This window comes from Cnephaeus nilssonii (genome assembly GCF_951640355.1).
Source record: "Cnephaeus nilssonii genome assembly, chromosome: 19".
NCBI classification, from domain to species: domain Eukaryota; kingdom Metazoa; phylum Chordata; class Mammalia; order Chiroptera; family Vespertilionidae; genus Cnephaeus; species Cnephaeus nilssonii.
The window spans coordinates 23,609,804-23,629,988 of record NC_137090.1 but is presented as its reverse complement, the minus strand read 5'-3'; the positions used below and the strand labels follow the sequence as shown (position 1 = coordinate 23,629,988).

The following is a 20,185-nucleotide window of genomic DNA, read 5'->3' as shown; positions in this document are numbered from 1 at the left end:
CAAGCTGGCAGGGCAGGGGCAGGGTCCTCCCTGGTTCTGCTCTACCACTAAGAACTAGAATAAGAGGAGAGGAAACATAGGTGGGCAAGACCCAGGGTAATACCAAGTAGGCAGCAGTTCCTGACTCATAGATTGGACCCAGAGCCTTTGCCGACACCCTTCCAAGCTTTTCCATTACAGAAGCATGGCATTGGACGTAGAAATGCGGGTCTCTTATGGTGTCTTATTCCTAGGTCTTGTATCTGCTCCTGGGCAGCTTTTTGCACTAATCTTGTCATTATACAAATGCAATGTTGTAGAGAAAACAGTGGCGTCTAAATTCAGATGACGTGGGGTCAATAGATGGTGATTCTGGCATCTTCGGGGGGGGGGGGGTGTCATTTTTCTTCTCTGAGCCTCAGTTTCTTCATCCGTGAAATGTGAGTCCTAATGCCTGCCTTCCCTTCTTTGCAGGACTATTTTGAGGATCAAATAAAAGGAGAAAGATCTTTGCACACCATAAAGCACTGAGCAAACATGCTAGCTCTTTATGTGGCAGGTATCTCCTTAGATAGGAAGACTTTGGTCTCCCTCTCACACACACACAATCACAAGACTTCTCTCTCTGCTGGGACTGTTCCGGGTGTTTCTATGTGCGCCCCCCCCCCCCCCCTCTGTTTAAGTGGGTAGAGGGCTCAGAAGATGGGAAAGAGCTGACGGGAGACACTTAGCATGGGATTAGGCAATCCATAGTTCAAGTCCAAGGTTCCTGTTTGTGTGTCCTTGGGCCAATCCTTACCCTCTTGGGGCCTCCGTTTCCTCATCGTTAATGTGGGGATGATATTGTCTACCTCAGATTTGTGAGGAGAAATAAAGGAGAAAGAGTAGCAAGGGCATCTCACTAACACGCATTTGAATATTAATCTGAAAACAGATTCTAAGAAATTTTAGTAAAGGGCATTGCTTTTTTTCCTTCCCTCTAAACACCATAGCCTAGCCCATATTGTTTATTCAATAAACATTTATGGAGCACCTGCTGTGTGCTGGGCCCCCTGCCAGCCTCACTTTTAATGGGTGTAGTAAAAAAAAAAAAGGGAATAGATTATTGCTCTGGCGTGAAGGTTCTCTCTCTGCTAGGTGTAGTATTTATTAGTTTAATAGCATACTAGGTTGCTAATTTTTAATTTAATCTTTTACAAACTACTGGAAACACCCTATTTCTAAAAATGACCAGGCAGAAGGATGTGAGTTGTTGAATCAAAATGAGGGAAATCTCCTCTATGCTTAGGAGTTTCCCCAGCAAATGTCTGACAGGGAAACAAAAGCGCAGAGCTGGAGGGATTTCTAGAAAGGAAGCCGAGTGCTGGGGTTGATGGGATTGGAGATCTTCCCGAGTCCTTCCGTTCTCCGCAAAAGGCTTCACGCACAGTGGACTCTTGGTGGTGTTTGTAGGGAACTTACCCCAGAAGCTGTGCATTTAGGAATGGAGGTAGGCAGGGAGCCCCTGAGCCACGTGCTGTTTGAGGAAGCACTTATGAAACCAAGTCCTGCCTGTGCCAGCCCCATACAAGGTGTTCTTCTGAGTTATCTAATTTAATTTTTCCAATAACCCGATGAAGTATAAATTCCATTATCACCACCATTTACATTTGGTGATCGTATTAAAACTCAAAGAAATTAAGTCACCTGCCCAAAGCCCGCCCCCCCCCCCCCCCCCCCCCCCCCCCCGCCCAACAACCTTCCGGAAAGCAGCTGGCCTATTTGACTCCAAAGCCAGGATTTCCCCAGTGCACTCTGCTGCATCTCTCAGGAAAGTAATTTCTCCTCCCTGGATCTGCTCCCTCATCCCAAACATAAAGGAGTGAAGTGAGATGCCCCTCGGGTCTCTTTCACATCTATTTCTACCTACATGGGTGCTTTATCCAACTGTTGACAAACTGGGGCCCATGGGTCAAATCCAGCCAGCCCATTGGGTTTTTTAAAATCTTTATTGTTGAAAAGTATTACATATGTCCCCCATCGCCCCCTGCCAGTCCACCCCAGCTCCCTGCCCCAGGCCCTTATCACCCCACTGTCTGGGTCCATGGATCATGCATATATGAATACAAGGTCTTCAGCCCATTGTTTTTATAGAATTTTATTGAAATACAGCCACACATATTCAGGTATGTATTGTCTATAACAGCAGAGTTAAGTACTTGTGCAAAAGACTGTATGGCACACAACGCCTAAAATATGTTACTATCTGGCACTTTATAGAAAAGGTTTGTCAACCCCTGGAATATATCGGTCTACAATATATATATTGTCAACCCCTGGAATATATCGGTCTGGAATATATTGGTCTACAGGTTTTAATGGTGATAAACTATATATGGTAAATGGAAAAGAAGCTGGAGGGTCACATGTCAACAGTAAACAGTTGGGAGGGAGTAAGAAGGTGACTTCCACCCACTCTTTACATTTTACACTTTGGAATTATTGCTTTAATTTACTCTTTACTAAGTTATAACTTATAGCAACATGCACAAACCCTAAATGGATAGCCTGATGATGTGCCCACCATCCCAATCAAGATATAGGACTTTTCTAGCATACCAGCAAGCTCCCTCATGACCCATCCATCTCTATGAATACCCAGAAGTAACATCGATTTTAACTTCTATCACCATGGATTAATTTATCCTGCTTGTTAACTTCGTATAAACGGAATCACATAGTATATACCCTTTTGTGTCTAGGAAAGGTATTCTACAACTTCCTTGCTGACAACTCAGAAAACTGAGAAGTACAAATAAAGAAACAAAAATTACCTTTATGGCATCATCCAGAAATAACCATTCAGCCTTTACATTAACAATTCCTTAAAATGTCCTCTGTCTTATTTTCCCATCTTTAAAATGGGGCTGCTCTATCAGTCCATCACCACTTATCCTATGTGAAGCATAAACAAAGAGTATTTCCACTGTATTCTTGTTTCTTCCATTTGGGGGAAGTTTAACCAAAGGATTTTATGAGGTAATTCATTTAGCTAGCATTTCCGACTCACATCCTGTAGGACTATCTGCTGGGATGCTTACACTTTCCATATGAAGGGGTAGGTATTGGATCTGTTCACGGATCTGTAGTTGCAGTTACCTTGTGAGCTCTCCTATTGCCCTAGGTGGCATGCACGAGGTCCATCTGGGCAGGGGGTTACCCGAAATCGCTGGGTAGAAATAGATCACCTGCAAGACTATCTGGACACTCATAGGAAGTTTCCCTCTACTTTGTGAGACTTCCTGTATGTTCACATAGTTTGCTTGGGGTAGGGGGAAGAATGGGTTTGCCGCCACCTGAATTTTGAGAGAGAAGGGAGCTTGAGAGTCAGACTGGGCACCGAGCAATTGGAACTACAAATCAAAGTTCTGTTGTTAAAAGGGAAGTGATGGCTGGTTTTTTAATGGGTTTTTCCAGCTAAACACAGAAACTGATCTTCATTACACTTGACTGCTTCTATCATGATAGCAAGTGAGAGAGAGAGAGAGACAAAGAGCGTGTTCTCCAGGGACATTGACTCTCAACACTTCATTATCTTGGTTGAGGGGAGCTGGGTAGGCAGAGAATGTTCTCCCAGGGGGCCGAATTGTGAGCGGGAGGACCTCCCATATGTCACAACAACCAGAAGACAATAAGGTGAAACGAAGGAACCTCCTTTCCATGAACTTACTGCCTACCCCTTTCTCAGGGAGCGTCTGAGGTAGTGCAAACTTCCCCCAGGGCTCCATGCACACAGCCACCCCCCTGCTTTTTGGCTCCTAGCACATGTGTAGCAGATTCTGTATTTGAAAGTGGCAGCCTAGTTCCTCCGCAGCCAGACTTGGATCAGTGACACTGGGAGGATCCGCCTTCCTACACCCCGATTTGACTCTGAATTTAGCAGATGGAGAGCTGTTGACCTTTCCTCCCCCACATCGAAATTCTTCTCTTCCTGAAACTAACCCCAACTTCCTCCTAATTACCTGTTAAAAGTGGGAAAGGTAGGAGAATTTGCTTAGAAGCACCTTCGCTAATTCCCGGAGGGGTCTGAATTTTTGTTCCTAATCTCTTAGTCCCTCCAACCCTGGCGCTGGATCTGCTGGACTTTGAGAACCCTAAGCCTCCAGAGGGGCTAGATTTTACTGCTGGGAACGGGCTCCCAGCCTCCCCAGACTGCCAAGTATCATCAGGCTCCAGGGTTTCCCAGGGAGTCTCCTTCAACGCACACAAGTCTTCCCCCCCCCCCGCCCCCTCCCTGCACTGCAGGTATCAGTATTTTGCAGATGAAATTGAGGCTTAGAGAGGGGAAAGGGATGTTCTCTGCCCCAGAAACTATGGGTCTGTGATGAGTGGATCCTGAAAAAGCCCGTTCCCCTCTTTCTTCTGCACTGTCTTAGTGGGGTGCTCTTGGGCCTCCCTCCTGCCCTGTCCACGCCCCAGGGAGATGCAGGTGAAATTTCTGTGGTGCCGAAAGATTCCCGGCCTCCTTCCTGGCCCAGACCGGGGTGGGAAAAACAATACAAAACAAAACGTATTTCCCTCTTGGACGCCATCTCAACGTGCGCCTCCTCCCTGCGTCTGCAGAGTGCGGCCTAGCCCCCAGGAACCGCTCGCGTCCCGGAGCTGTGAATAAACCAGAAGTCAGTGGGTCAAGGTGGGACACGCGGCCGTCCGCTGTCCACCAGCTGCATGCAGGCCGCGGCTTGCTTCCACTGCTAGAAAGGAGGCCCCCCGCCATCCTAATTGTGCCCCGAAAGCGGAGGCGCTTTGATATTCTGGGTTTGAACTGGAGAGCGTGGCCCCAGCGTCCGCCCCCCCCCCCCCCCCCACACACACACACACACAGCCGGGCCAGGCCTGGTGCGGGGGCAGCCGGGTGCCGGGGAAAGAGCTTTGGCTGCTCCCCCTGACCATGCACTAGCCTGCGCCTCCTTCCCGCTCGCCAACGCTCAGAGGCGACATTTCTGCAAACCTAACCGCCGAGCGGGCTAGAGAGGGCGGGGGGCGGGGGGCGGGCTGCAGAGTGCAACTAAACGAGGTCTCTGCAACCGGCACTCATCCCGCCTAACCCTAACTCCCTCCCCCTCCTCCCCCAGGTCCGGGCGTCCCTTCCCCAGCGGTCAGGATCTCTGCCCGGCGGGCTCCCCCGGCCCTCCACCTCCGGCGTTGGTTCGGACGCCCCGGAGGGACTCTACTCTCCCCTCCTCCTCCATCTCCTAGCTGCAAGAACTCCCCAACTTCCTCCAGCGCTCACCTGGGCCCCTGAAGCGCAGTTTCTTCTCTCCAGACTAGAGCCGGACCCGCGGCCGGGGGGAAAGCCCGGAGCCTCCACACCAGGCTGCGAACTCCTGGCTTCACCGGTCCAAAGGTCGGCTCCAGTTTGGCTGATAAACAGAACCAGCACCAGAAGGCCCTCAGCCCCCGAGCGGGAGCACAATGGGCCCGGCCAGCCCCGCTCCGCCCGGGTCCCCGGCTCCCCACGTCTGCCCCTCGGGCTCTCCCGCTCTCGGTTTTCCCCCCTCCCCACGGTCATTTGCATCTTGCCGAAAGCCGGCCCTCCCCGCTGATTTGCATATCTTATATGGCCTAATGGTGGCGATCATGGCCAGTTAGAAGTTTTCTGACTTCTCGGAGGAGGCTCCGGGACCCCGGGGAGTAACAGGTGTCTGGAGGCTGAAGGGTGGGGGGCTTCCTGGACTTGGGGTTCGTTTGTGAAACTCCCCACCACCCTCTTCTCTCGCACCTACATCCCCCCCCACCCCTTCTTTTTTCTGTCCTTGGAAAATGGTGTCCAAGCTCACGTCGCTTCAGCAAGAACTCCTGAGCGCCCTGCTGAGCTCCGGCGTCACCAAGGAGGTGCTGGTCCAGGCCTTGGAGGAATTGCTGCCCTCCCCGAGCTTCGGGGTGAAGCTGGAGACCCTGCCCCTGTCCCCCGGGAGCGGGGCCGAACCCGACACCAAGCCGGTCTTCCACACTTTGACCAACGGCCACCCCAAGGGCCGCCTGTCCGGGGACGAGGGCTCCGAGGACGGGGACGACTATGACACCCCTCCCATCCTCAAGGAGCTGCAAGCGCTCAACACCGAGGAGGCGGTGGAGCAGCGGGCGGAGGTGGACCGGATGCTCAGGTAGGTGCGGGCCCGGTGGGGAGTGTGCGCCGGGCCCTCTGTGCCGGAGCCACCCTTCGCCCGACCACCCTGCCTGCTTCCCACCAGAGAAGTCAGTCCCCGGCGGGGTGCTCCGCTTCTCTCCCCACCCCTGGACCCCTCCCAGCCGCTCCCCCGGCCGGCCCGGAGCCCCGGGGCTTCTATCCCCGGCTCAGGCTAGTGTCCGGCCGAGGGGCCCTCCCGGCAGAGCTGGAGCTGGGCCTGCAGGAACCCAGCGGCGGAGCCCTTTGCCTAAGGGTTGCCCACGCAACCGAAGGTGCGAGTGGGTGCAGTGAAACGGCCGCGGTTCCCCAGGAGCAGAGGCTCGGGCCCCGCGAGTCGCAGGCCACGCGTGTCTCCCGGCCGCTTCCTCTCGGCCCGGGAAAACGCAGGCCGGCCTGCGGCGCGGTGCCCGGCAGTGCTTCGCAGAGGGGCCGGCTGCACCCGGGCCGGGGCTGGGGGCGAGTTCTCCCATTTGCACTCCCACTCCCACTGCCAGCGCTCTCGCTAGGCCCCAGGATTACCCGGAGTCCCCCAAACAGGTGTAGGTTTGCAAAGGAAAAGGCTTGTCTGTTGTAGGGTCAGGGCGGACCCGCACTGGGCAAAAGCAAGTGCACGTATTGAAGCCAGGGAGCGAGAGGCAGAGGCGGCGCAAACCCCGGTTCGCAGCGGACCTGGTCGCGACCTGAGAAAGGAGGGCGTCGCTGGATCTGGCCGCTGACACCCCGGCGTCCCCGGGGAACTCGGGCGGCCGGCCGGCGGCCTGTCTCCGTGTTCGGGGTGGTTTGCTGGGCCTCGCAGACCGGCTTCAGGCTGTGACAGCTGGCTGCTAATTGCTGAAGGAGCCGAGCCGCTCCCGGAGAGCGCACGTCGCTCCCGGCCACTTCGCTCAGGACCCGGCCCCTCGCGCGGCCTCGGACACCTGAGCGCCGCGGTTTCCAGGCAGCGCCCGGCCCCAAGTCCCGGCCCGGACTCCGGCGGCCTCGGCTGCACGCCCGCAGCGGCAGTTTGGGATGGGATGTGACCTTGCATTTGAATTTGCTATCTGGGGACCCGCCGGCTTACTCTCTAAGCAAAGACAGTCAGGGGAGTTTCTAGATTTTTTTTTTCTTCCAAACGTACTTTGCTACAATTCGTGGGTTTGAGGTTCTTCCCTTGTTTTCCCCGGTGCAGGGGCGGTTTCTCTCCCGCCTCCGAGGGTTCGGGGACAGGAAGGTGAGACGGGTCGGAAGGAGTGACGGGGGCGCCAGGGCGGCCTGGAGGTTGACCAGGGCCTGGCGGGTTGACTGAGCTCCCGCCGCCTGCCACCCGGGCCTGCGGGGCCTAGGCCTCTCCGCCCGGCCGCAGACGCCCACCTGCTTAGCCGGGCTCCGGGGATCCCGGGGCGACCCAGGGCGCCCCTCCGCACCCAGCCCGACGCGGGGCTGGACGCAGCACGGAGGTAACCGACACGGCAGCACGTGGAGTTAGGGCGTTATTAATTTATTTCTATAAATCATCAACAGAAAGATACACAAAGAGTCGTGATTAGGTTGAACAGAGAGGCGGGTTATTCATTGGTGAGGTTGTAAACGCGGCCGGGAGCGGGAAGGAAATCCACACGCGGACGCGGGGCTGCTCGCCGCGGCCAGCGCAGCGCGCACCGGCACGCACGGCGCCGCGGGGCGCCCCGGCCAAGCCCCCGCGCGGCCGACGCCTGCGCCGTCCTCGGCCCTGCGCCGAGCCCCGGCCTCCGCGGGTGGGGAGCCGGCCTCGGGGGCCTCCGACCCTCGCCGGGGTGCAGACCCAGGGCAGGCCCGCGGTGTCTCTCCCCGTCCCCAGCCGCCGCTGCCTTTCCTCCCCCACCTCGGGAGTTGTCGGACTTTATTAAAGTAATTTTTCAAGAAATGGCTAACGGTTCCCATGGCGCTGCACCGTGGGTTCCTGAGCACCAGACACAAGCACTCCCCTTTTGGCTCGCTCAGTTCCCCTAAGGCGGAAAGAAGCGAACAGGAAAAGTCACTTTTTGGAGCTCCTGCGCGCACCGCACCGGAGACCTTCTGGAGGAGAAAGGCGAGAAAGGAAGGGTCGGGGCTGTGCGGCCGGCGGCCGCGGCTCCAGGTGGAGCCGGCCTCCGGGCTGGGAAGGTGGCGGCTTGCGGAGGAGCCGGGGCGCGGCGCCGGGGTCCAGGGCGGAGCCGGGGTGCCGGGCCCGGGAGGTGTTGTTTGGGAAGGAGCGCGCCGGGCGGCTGGGCCCGCGCCGGGGCGGGCGTTTGACACCTGCGCTGCGAGCACAATGGCCGCGCGCGCTTCTCCGGAGCCGTGCGCTGACCGGGCTCAGGAACCCAGAACATGTTCACATTTTAAAAAGTAGCCAGTTCTCCGAGCGCTTCCCAGCGAATAGATGTAAATTCTGGGGGCAGAACGCTGTCAAGGTGTAACTACGCCATCTTAGCCCCACTCCAGTCCTGCAGTGCGGCTTACAGGTTTGCTACAGTGCATGGGGTTTTCTTGGGCTTTTGTTTTTTTTAAACCTTCCCAATTGTTGAGCTAATTCACTCTTTCCACAGAACCTTTGGATCTTAGAACATTACACTATTTCGCTAGGTTTCTTAGACACACAAAATTAACACAGGTAAAGAAATTCAAGCAAAACAAAAATAACCAAAGAAAATCTGTTAAAGCAATATTAACGGAAGCAAATGCTTTTTCTAACTTTAGCCATTATTATTCCTATCTGCTGAAAGTGTTTTTTCTACCCTAAAAATATCTGTGGAAGTACTCACCAGAAATAAGCTTTTAAGTTATCTCCGATACACGCGTATGTCCAAAATGTTACATTCTTTTTCTCGAACTGGAGGTGAATTCTCCATGTTTGAAACTGTACTTGTATTTTCTCATTTCTTTTGGTTCTTGTTATTACTTCATTATATTGAATTAGTTGGAAGCAACCTTTTTAATTCTTGAGAAATTCATTAACTTATATTTAACTAATCTTAAGAGTTTGCATTTCTCAAAAACATCTGTTCTCACGAATTTAATATCAAAGAACTGCTAAAATAACCTGTTATTCAAATGCTTACAAACGATACCCATTTAATTACTAGATTTTAAATTCATTAAACAAAATTTATTTGACATATTATAGGCACCATTTAGAAATAAATTGGTTATTTAATCTGCAACATCATATTTGTTTTGATCTCTACTTTACACCTTTTTTTATTGTTTTATCTGAAACTAATTTTCCCTTCATTTTTTTCATGTTCTATCAGGCTACTATATATATCAACATAAAGGGATGTTGATTTTTTTAAATTAAATATGTAGCAGCATTAAATAGTGTATGTGGATATATTGCTTCTTTTAACACTTTTTTCTATACTGTACATTAATTGTTTGTTTTAAATGGCATCTCTCAGTTTTAAGTCACCTATTCAACAAGCAAGTAAAGATATTGACAAAGTTGAAACTATTTTGAATAAATAAAATTCAAAGGCATCAACACATTGTTTTAAAGAAGCCTTTCGCACCCCATTTCTCATTGTTTATGAGAAATGAAAAATATAAGCAAGTTCTTATCTGAAGCTTGAAATTTAGGAGAAATTTTGCCTTTCAGATATTCTGACCCTGTTAGGGCAGAAATGTAGGAATACAGGAAAACAAGGCATTGGGGATAGATAATATCTTATTCAGAAACCAAAATTATTTATTTCTCCCCATCAGGTTTTATTTGGGAGGCGTGGCTGTGGTGAAATTTATTTTTTTAACTTTATGTGTTTGCCTAAGGGTTGCAATCACAATGGAGTGATTTTTCAGTCCCAGGGAAGAATGTTATTATACTTCTTAAAACTTTTCAGAAAATTGGAAAACCATTTAATATCTGGCTAAGAAGTCCTCCTTGCATCTCAGGAGGTGGACATATATGTTTTACTCCTATTTTATAAGACAAGAAACTGAGATACCCATTCAGAAGGAAAATAATGTGGGAGAGGTCTAGGTAAATTGAGAAACTGATGCTACCCCCTATCCTGGTAGGATCGTTCTGCCCAGCCCCTAGCCGATGGCATCTCCACTTTCTAATGGGGCTCCTGTCTCTTAAGTCTCTCACATTCCAGGCAAATGAAGGAAACCAAAATAAAATAGGATCTTTTCTTTCTGCCTAATGAGTGCTGGCGGTGCTTTCCCGTTCCTGAAGACAGGAAGTCATCTTCATCGTTCCCCTCCTAATCGCAGAAGAAAGGGATGGAGTGTACTCTATAGGAGCTCTCATATAGTACTATTATAGGTTCTATTTTGGCCTCACCTCTTTCCCAAGGATGTAGCTAGGACAGGTGAAGAAATAGGTGAAGATCAGAGTTTAGGTAAAACCCAGAGAAAGAGAATATTTCTCCCCAGACATCTCCCACCAGCACCCTAACCATTTGTTTATCTGCCTAGTGAGGACCCCTGGAGAGCTGCCAAGATGATCAAGGGCTACATGCAGCAACACAACATCCCCCAGAGGGAGGTGGTCGATGTCACGGGTCTGAACCAGTCACACCTCTCACAGCATCTCAACAAGGGCACTCCCATGAAGACCCAGAAGCGCGCCGCCCTGTACACCTGGTACGTCCGAAAGCAGCGGGAGATCCTCCGACGTAAGTGTTTTAATTCTGCTTCTGCCTCAACCTCGAGTGACCTTTGCCCTAACTCTGACCCCTGTGGGATACCTCAGTTTTCACCTCATCAAGAAAGCCTTCGTAGCACTTGCTACATAAAATGAAGCTAGCAGGTGGATTGGGCCGTCCTAGTCGCTGTATGGTGGATTAGCCTACAGCATTTTCTTCTTCTGTGGTTCCTTTACTACCCAGCCAGGTGTTTTGACAAGTCCTTCAGAGTGTGCAATTTACCTTGAAATTTTTGGCCCCTGCTTCCACACGTCTTTCTCTTGGAAACCAAGACGGTAACAGAGGAATATTATCCTCAAAGTAAGCAAAGCAGCTCCCCTTGACACAGATTAAAGTTCCCAAGGAAGGCATTTCCTATTCAATCAATAATATTGATCACTGTTACTGTTATTCCTCTCCCCTCTGGAAAAAATATTTTTAAAAATAGAGAGTATTTCTATAAATATACATCCAGAACCTGATCATGTTTGTTGTTGTTGTTGTTTTATTTTGTTTTTTGTTTTGGTGGGTGTGGGGGTAGTTACTGAAGTTCTGGAGCCGTTTAAGGTGCTACTCACATTGACTAAAATTGGTCGTTGGGGGACCTCAGCTTGTGACCCTGTCTAATGAAGAAGCTGCCTCTCACTAAGGCAGGACTCAGTAAAAGTGTCTGCCTTTGGAACTCTGACCAATCCATTCTTGTCATTCCATTCCCAAATTTCCTCTCTGTCCCAAGATTTCTTTCACTCAATAATACTGAGAGATTTTTGTTTTGAAGTCTAAGGAAGTTTGAACTTCATTTGAATGGCCAGAGTATGAATAACATACTGTTTTTATTTTAGGAAAAGTATACTTTTACAGTATACTTTAATTATTTTTTAAAATATGTTTTTATTGATTTGAGAGAGAGAGGAAAGGAGGGGAGAGAGAGAGAGAGAGAGAGAGAGAGAGAGAGAGAGAGAGAGAGATATGAGAAACATTGGCTGCCTCCTGCATGATGGTGTATTGAGCCCCCAACCTGGGCATGTGCCTTGACCAGGAATCAAACCAGTGACATTTCAGTGCATGGGACAATGCTCAACCAACTGAGCCACACTGGCCAGAGCAATACTTGAATTATTTTGATCTTACACTTTGCCGAGTTTTCAGTCTTCCACACACTGTCCCCTGGGCTGTGAGCTTTTCTGTCTTTGTCAAGATGTTAGTTTCCATCACTTTCTGGGTTAGTTTTAACCCCCTCTAGCTGGATGGCCACTTTTAAAAATCATTCTTGTTTTCTGTCATACACTGCTCCAGAGTGATTGGTTCAGTATTTATTGTCTCAATGTCTGGGGGCTGGAGAGGCCTTCATGATGGAAGGAAAGGTTTTTTTAGACATTCATCTTATATTGTGGTCATTTGCTCTTTTGTTGGAGGCATTAAACAGATAGATGACAAGCAGTAATGTGAGAGCTCTTTGCTGTGTCGGGGAAGGGGCTCTGGGTTGGTCCATCATCCATGGTGACTAGTTCGGGAAAATTTTGGGTTTCTGACCTGAAGCAACTGTGTAATTCCCGAAAGTCCATTATCAGGAGCCAGGCCCCATGCAACGTCTTTAGCTTGAGCTGCCTCCCTGTGTTCAATGGGAGTTCCCTCAGAAAGGAGAGGCCAACTGGGAGCTTCTAAAAAGACAAGAAGTCCTAGAAAATGTCTCAAGATACTTGAGAAGCGACATTTTACAAAAATGTATGATAGTCTGCAGGGGAGTTTTTACATTGTTGTTGTTGTTCAAAGTTAAATGAGACATAAAGCTTAAGAGCTTCAGAAACATTCTGAAAATACTATATGAGCTCCTGTTAGGTGCCAAGCACTGTGCTGGGCTGTGGGATACCCAGGATCTTTTCTCCAGAGGCTTACAACCTAATGAAGGGATGAAATGTTTGAATAAATAATGACAACTGCTTTCTAAAGGCTGTTATAATGCTATTACAAGGGACATCGGAGGAATTGCTAAACTGGCTGGAGACATCGTGGAGGGCTTTCTGGAGGTGGTGACATTTGAACCAAAGTCTGACGGATAAAAATTAGGAAGTGAGATAAATAAAAGAGGGACAGTGTGAATGGGAGGGGGGAGGAAGGAAAAGGAGCTAGGATAATTTTAAAAAGCTATTATTTGATTACAAATTTTCTTGAGAAAATAATAAATGGTAATATTCATGGGCCCTTCTATGCATGTAGAATCTCCTTGTCCAAGCCGGCCTCTGAGCCTATAAAGAATTTACTGCACCCAACTTCTCCAAATTAATTTTTATTAGCAGTGAACATTTTCTTTCTCTTCTTATTGCCTCATGCCCCCCCCCCCCCCCATTAATCTGGAAAGAAGTGGAGAGTTGGTGGTGACTGGAAAACCTGGGAGAATCTTGTTCTTCAAAAATTGAGAGAGGTTAGGGCCAAGGCTCTGATGTAAATAGAGCATGGATGTTATTGAGCACCTACAGGCACGTCAGCCTGGCTGACCCTGAGTTCTGAGCACCATGCGGGCTGCTGCCTTCTCAAAGGACAGCTGACAGGCAGGCAGCCCCCACACCAGCGGTGGTTGTGAATGTGTTTCACACCCGCCACAGACAAAACTTCAGGATTCAGTTTTTTGTTAACCTCCACCTGAGTCAGATTTGAAGGTTTTGTAGGTGTATTATTTGTGTTTTGTTTTTAGTGAGAACTGATGCAAAGGCTGCTGGTTACGAGCCTTAGGGGCTACAGGTTGAGTTCACATCCTGGCTTCTGCCCCACATCCATGTGACTTTGGGCAGGTCATTTAATCAGCCTGAACCTCAGTGTCTTCATCTATAAAATTGAGAGAGCAATACTTGTGGCATGGAGAGGTTGTGAGAATTAGATGAAGGGGTACATGTAGAGAACTTGGCTCAATACCATAGAAAGGGTTCAATAAATGTTAACTGTTATTACATCCATTCACATCAAGTGCAGAACCTCAAGTTGATCCTGGGTCCTTAAGCTTAGCCATACTGGCTTTGGCTACTATTCATGGTGATTCCTCAGGGCCACAGAGAGGAGAGAAGACACTGAGACAGACCCCCACTGAGCAGAGAACTTCTCTCTGCCCCTCTGACTGCTTGTCCCTAAAGTGACTGTATTTAGATTGCTGCTGTGAAGACCAAATGATATAGGAGGTGTGAAAGCACTTTGAAAAGTATAGCTTCCTTAGGAATTGGGGTCATCATCATCATCCTGACTAGGGGTAGATGTTCTAAGATATTTAGAGCCCCTTAGGTTTTCACCCAGTCCCATTCCACAGATGGGGAAGCTGAGGGACCAGGGACTTAAGTAACTTGGCTGGGACTGGCTCTACATTATCCCTTTGAGTCAGTGACTTCCTGCCAGTAAATTGGGCAGAAACTCTCCTAGGTATCCCAAGGAATAGTTGGGGACCAGTGAAAACAGAGCCCAAAATGGCCTGAGAATCGTCAAAAGTGGGTGGGATCCAAATAAAAGGCCCCAGTGACATGTTCAGTCCATCAACCTGGGAGACTGCTCATTGACTTGGCCAATCCGCAGTCAGTTAAGCAGAGCCCAATACCACCTGCAGCGGGGGTCCTGAATCCAGGGGCATTAGGGGCCCACTGCTCCTTGTGATGTACCAAAGTGGAAATTAATCCCTAGATTGGTGTGGTTAACCCTTTGCACTCGCTTGCTTTTTTCTCGGTTCCTTTATTCTACTCGGGATTTAATTTTTTAAATACCCCAGATTTTACAAAGCGCGGCAGTAGAATAAAAAACTGGAGTTTCTTTTCATACAAACTTATTTATTTGGATTTTTTTATATTTCAAATTATTGATACATTCAAAGAGTATAAAAAGAGCTGCTACTGATGCTAACCATGTCGAGTCACACTCGACATCCGAGTGCAAAAGGTTGACTTCCCCATTGCTGGAGGTGTATAGATGGAGGACCATGTGGTAGGGTGTGGTAGAGGGGATTCAAGTATTAAGTAGTATTAAGTAGGCCTGACTTTGAACCTAAGATTTTGGATCTAGTTGTCTCTGAGACCTGTGGGTGTGACTTCAGAAACCAAGAGAGAAAAACATCAAGGTTCAGAACATGAGGACCAGGAGTTAGGAAATGAATCTGTTACATGTCCTGGCTCAGCAGAGTGCTTGGCCCCTATGCTTATTCATCTGTAAAATGGAATCAGTCACCCCGATGAGCACTGCTTCACGCAGATGTAAGGAAGAGAACAACAAAGCTCTCTCCTTCCATAAGTAAATATCAAATCTCACTTAAACCATAAAGCTAGGGTATCACCACTGAGCACGCTGCCATCTTTCTTTCATTCTTTCAACCAAAATGTGTTGAGGGTCATGATATGCCTGGATCCTGGGAACTAGACAGACGGGGAGCATCGTTCCATCTGCATTTCTCTTTCTCCAACTCATTAATGCCATTCCTAGAAGAGTCCTGTGTTTGTTGTCGTCTGCATTTGCCATCTTTCAAATGTGCGGGTGGGTCTCTAAGACTTTTCCCTCATAAATAGACCCCTGGTTGTATACACACACACACACACACACACACACACACACACACACACACACGCACACCATTGCCTTCGAAATTATCTGATACTTAGAGAGCCATTTCTCTTTCCAATACAAAGCTCTTGTTTTGTTTATTTTGAAGCTGTGGTCAAAAGTTTGAGGTTTGAGGTTTTCCTAAGAGCATAATATCATAATGAAGATGCCGAGGGCATGTGAGGAGAGAGGAGTGGTGGGGAGAGCTATTTGTCTAACTGCAAATTGTACTTTGAGCAGTTTCCCCCTAGATTTGAGACTTGGTTGAGTTCATCCCCTTGATATCAAAATACAAGAGTTCAGGATACACAGAGGGTTGCTTCATGTCTGAGGCCAGGGAACCAATGGGAAAAAGTAATAATAAATTGCTCTTATAAAAAAAAAAATGCTTGGCCACCTTTGAGCTCCTTCAAAGAAAGGAAAGGGGTGGCTTTGGTGGTATGAACTGAGGTGAGCCATGAGGGGCCAACCCGGAGCCTCCCCTTTGTATCCTCGCATGCAATAACGGCAGGTCACAAAGCTTAGGGGAGAGGACTAAAAATGTTTTTGTTCATCTGTCTGTCTGTCTGTCTGTCTGCCAAGTGAAGGCTAGACTCTATCAAATCTACTCCTTTCTCTTTTTTCAGAATTCAACCAGACAGTCCAAAGTTCTGGAAATATGACAGACAAAAGCAGTCAGGATCAGCTGCTGTTTCTCTTTCCAGAGTTCAGTCAACAGAGCCAGGGGCCTGGGCAGTCCGATGATGCCTGCTCTGAGCCCCCCAACAAGAAGATGCGTCGCAACCGGTTCAAATGGGGGCCCGCATCCCAGCAAATCTTGTACCAGGCCTACGATCGGCAAAAGAACCCCAGCAAGGAAGAGAGGGAGGCCTTAGTGGAGGAGTGCAACAGGTAACACCACCGGAAGCTCCCTGGAGCAGGCGGGCAAACACACGGACCTGAGATCCATCCCCTGGGTCCTGGGATACTGAGACACTGGTTACCCAGATAAGTGTGGCTCAACTAGGGTCTCCCAAAGCATGTTCCACGGAACTGTAATTTCAAGTCCTTAATAAGTAAATTTGAGGATATCGTATGCATACTTCTTCGTAGGCAGTCATAAAGGCCCTGCGTCATAAAGGCCCTGGGTCATAAAGGTCCTGTAGTCAAGAAACCCCCTTAGCTTTGTTGAATTGGTTGTGAACCATGGAATCTTTTCTTCTGGGGACTCCCTGTGTGAACTATTATTCCAGGGAGGATAGTCTGGAGAGTGCTGGTCTAACATATGGTGCCAGTGAAATGGGACTCAACATGTTTGACCTTCGTATAGACCAGGGAAAAACTGTCCATGAGTCCCAGACTGACTCTGTCCTCAACCAGTTGTATATCCATTGGTCCCAAAGGAGACTTGGATCTGTTCAGTGCACTCTACCCATACTGATTAGAGTTCTTTTTTGTATCTTAACAACTACATGTAATTTTAAAGAAAACTATTAGATATCCTTGAGATATCTTTTTGTTTCATTCCTGCCTCCATCCTCCCTTACTCCAACAGTGACTTTAAAAGAGAATTTTTTTATTGATTTCAGAGAGGAAGGGATAGGGAGAGATAGATAGAAATGTCAATGATGAGGGAATCATTGATTGGCTGCCTCTTGCACACTCCCACTGGGGATCAAGCCCACAACCCTGACCAGGAATCGAACTGTGACCTCCTGTTTCATAGGTTGATGCTCAACCACTGAGCAATACTGGCCAGGTGTCCAACAGTGACTTTTTAAACATTCTGTTCCTGGCTCTGGGCTCTCTCTGTCTTTGACTGGACTGGCTCTGATGGTGGAAGGATGTGGCGAGGGGGGTCAGGCCAGAAAATAGGAAGGCAGAGCGGTCAGCTATGCATGTCACAGAGTCCTCAGGCTGTGCTCTGTCCCCCTGACAGCATCCAGTGATGTCTAAGAATCTCTCTCAGATCTGCTCTTTGGGGGGACTCCTGTAGTGACAATAAGGGGTCTGGCTTCCCTGGCACTCGTTTGGGGTGTCCAAACCTCAAAAGACCAGAATTCCTTTAGAGTGCTATGAAGGGACTCAGATAGCCAGTGAAGGACTTTGCCTCTTGTAGGGCGGGAAGAGCAGCAATATAAGGAGGTGTCAAGAAACCCACTTAGCTTTGTTGCCTGTCCCCAGCTTGCTCTCTTCTCTTCTTACTGGAGCCTCATCAGAGGCTAAGCCCCTGGCTTCCAGGCAACAGAGCTTGTTTGGTACTCTGTTCAGCCCATTCCAGCCATCTCATCAGAGAACTACACGGGCAACTTTTTCTCTGGACAGGCTTTTCCCAGGCTTCCGCTCTCTCCTTGGCCTCTTCACACTCCAACCAAAACCCTTGGGGTTATGTGTTTGGGGCCAAGCAGAGCCAGCCGCCCCTGGCCACCCTCGCTCACCGTCTCCCCTCTCTCCATTCTCAGGGCGGAATGTTTGCAGCGAGGCGTCTCCCCCTCCAAAGCCCACGGCCTGGGCTCCAACCTGGTCACTGAGGTTCGTGTCTACAACTGGTTTGCAAACCGCAGGAAAGAGGAAGCGTTCCGGCAGAAGCTGGCCATGGATGCCTACAGCTCCAACCAGACGCACAGCCTGACCCCCCTGCTCTCCCACGGCTCCCCCCACCACCAGCCCAGTGCCTCTCCTCCCAACAAGCTGTCAGGTAGGCAGGCCCTGGACCCTGCGGCCTCGGCCATCCCACTGCTCTACTTCTCCCCAAGGTCTCACCTGGCTCAAGATTTTTCCAGAGGAAAAAATGCTTTGGGATGGCCCAACAGCCGCCCCCCTCCTGTTGCCGGAATATTCTCCTGAAAAGAGTGTGTGGCTGTGGTCAGGGTTCCTCTTGAGTCCTTGCTCCGCCTCCCGAGAGCCCTTTGCCCCGTTCTTCTCTGGTCCTGTTTCCTCTCCCTCTGTGGCTGATGACTCAGCAGGTCAGTGCCGCCATCAGATTGGACCTAGAAGCCTACCTTATTGGTGTGCTAGGTGCAAACCGCAGGCAGAAAGGTTGCCTGTCCGTAGCCTGTCAGGGCTCTGTCCAGCTCCAGCAGGAGGAGCCCAGGGCCCTCTGGGGAAGGGCCACGCTATGGGCAGCCTCTGCTTGTTGGTTCAGTGTTCTGCCAGAGTTAGGGTGGAGTCACTTGAAATATTTGCAGTGATGAGGCAAAAACCAACTGGGTACCTACTGTGTGTGTCTGTGTGCCAGGCCCCTGGCCTGGGTTAGGATGCCTATGCTGTGGGGTATGGGCTTGTCAGGATGGAATCCCACATCCTCATTGTGGGAAAGCACCCCTATATGCTGAGTGTCGCATCAGGCATAGGCTGGGGTGAGTATTTCCCCCTGGGGCTTCGTTCTTGCAGGAAAGCTGGCTTCCTGGGATGGGTGTGCTTATTGAGGCCGGTTTGATGGTTGTATAGACAAAGTGTGTGATGGTCCCCTGCCTGCTCTGGGATAAGACTTGTGAAAGGAGAGCCAAGCACCATCTGTAACCTGGGAGTGGTTCTGAAACATATTCCTCCCCTTGCCTGCTGGTTGCCCTTCTGCTGGGAGAGGCCGGAGATCTGGAGCTGACCTAAGTGTTGTGTGTGTGGATGGGTGGGTGGGGTGGGGAGGGGGTGCGGGGGGGTGCAGGCTCAGAGCAACCAGCTGGGTGGTATCCAAGCATTTGTTTCACACTGTACCCTCCCATAGCATGACCTCTTCAGGGGTCTCTGGGAGCCTGCAACTGTCCAGTGTAAAGCCCAGGCCAGGACTCAGAACTTCTCTGGACCCAGATCACACAGAAGGAAGGGCTCAGCCACATGGGGAGAAAGATTGGTTACTCTTGAGAGGCAGTGAAGCCCCCAGACCAACACTGGCCTGATTGCAGAGTAACTTAGTCCCTTTATGGCAATTCAAAGCAGGGTTCAGAGGACAGTGGCAAATGGCTTGTGGCCGGCACTGGCATGGAGCAGCACTAGAGGCGCTTGCTGTCCGCAGTGATCCATGGAGCTGGAGCTGGGAGCTGCGGGGGGCGTGGCTGGGGCAAGGGGCATTATTGAGAAGACAATGGCTATTGTCCTGGGACTTGTGATCTCCACACCAAAGTCAGGGAGCCTGCAAGCCAAACAAAGGCCCAGCAGCTTTCTGACAAGCTGGGGTTGTGGTGAGGTCACCACGGAGTCCTTAGCTTAGGCATTCTGTGTATTGACAGGAGGCCCAGGGAGCTGAGCCGGAGGGATGGCAGCAGGTCCTGGAGGCTAGGCAGGGCCCAGACACCCCTCTGTTCAGTCTGAGAAGGTGCATCCTACTCGAAGTGGATTTTCTGGGGTCCCAGAAATCTTGGCCTTTTAAAAAATCATGGGATATTAAAACTGGAAGGGACGTTGAAGAAGGAAACTGCGGCTGCTGATTCCCATGCCATGTCTTCCACAGCACAGGTGTGCTCTGAGCACGTACCAAGTCCCAACACCATGCTAGTGATGAGGAAGCCACATGTCTCTGCCCTTGCAAGCTTATTAACTAGTTGGAAGGCATCATGCCAGTGTGGAGTCCCCAGAACTAGCTTGGAATTGAGGTCATCTTTGGGGGTTCATGCATCTTTCTAGGGACAGACTGCTATTTGTAGAGCCAGAACCGTGGGATGCTGTTCTCTTGTACTGTCTGACTTTCCCTCTGTCTTAATTTTCACTGAGGGTTGCTCAAGCTAGTCCTTGTCCACACCCGGGGACTGGATTCTCTGGACTTGGTTTTGAATCCTGGTTCTAATCAACCAGGTTAATTCCCATAACTACAGCGTGGCCAGTTCACATAACTTCTTTGAGCCTGACTTTACTGTCTGTAAAATGGAGAGATAGT

The 20,185-nt window shown here is 49.8% G+C and overlaps 1 protein-coding gene across 11 annotated transcripts in view; it reads left to right on the top strand.

Annotated features, from left to right (window-relative positions):
- The first annotated feature begins 5,767 nt into the window (after positions 1 to 5,767).
- HNF1B (HNF1 homeobox B) overlaps positions 5,768 to 20,185 on the top strand; it is a 75,572-nt gene continuing 61,154 nt past the window's right edge. For 6 of the 11 annotated variants that reach the window (XR_013815032.1, XM_079797359.1, XM_079797356.1 and 3 more), the window contains exons 1-4: positions 5,768 to 6,125; positions 10,562 to 10,761; positions 15,963 to 16,227; positions 17,778 to 18,013. Coding sequence is in view for 8 of the 11 variants with exons in the window: in XM_079797359.1 (XP_079653485.1) it covers positions 5,782 to 6,125; positions 10,562 to 10,761; positions 15,963 to 16,227; positions 17,778 to 18,013 (1,045 nt within the window). In the remaining 3 variants the exon portion in view is untranslated. The remainder of the gene's footprint in view (positions 6,126 to 10,561; positions 10,762 to 15,962; positions 16,228 to 17,777; positions 18,014 to 20,185) is intronic. The other 5 variants (XR_013815033.1, XR_013815034.1, XM_079797358.1 and 2 more) reach the window with 1 other exon arrangement.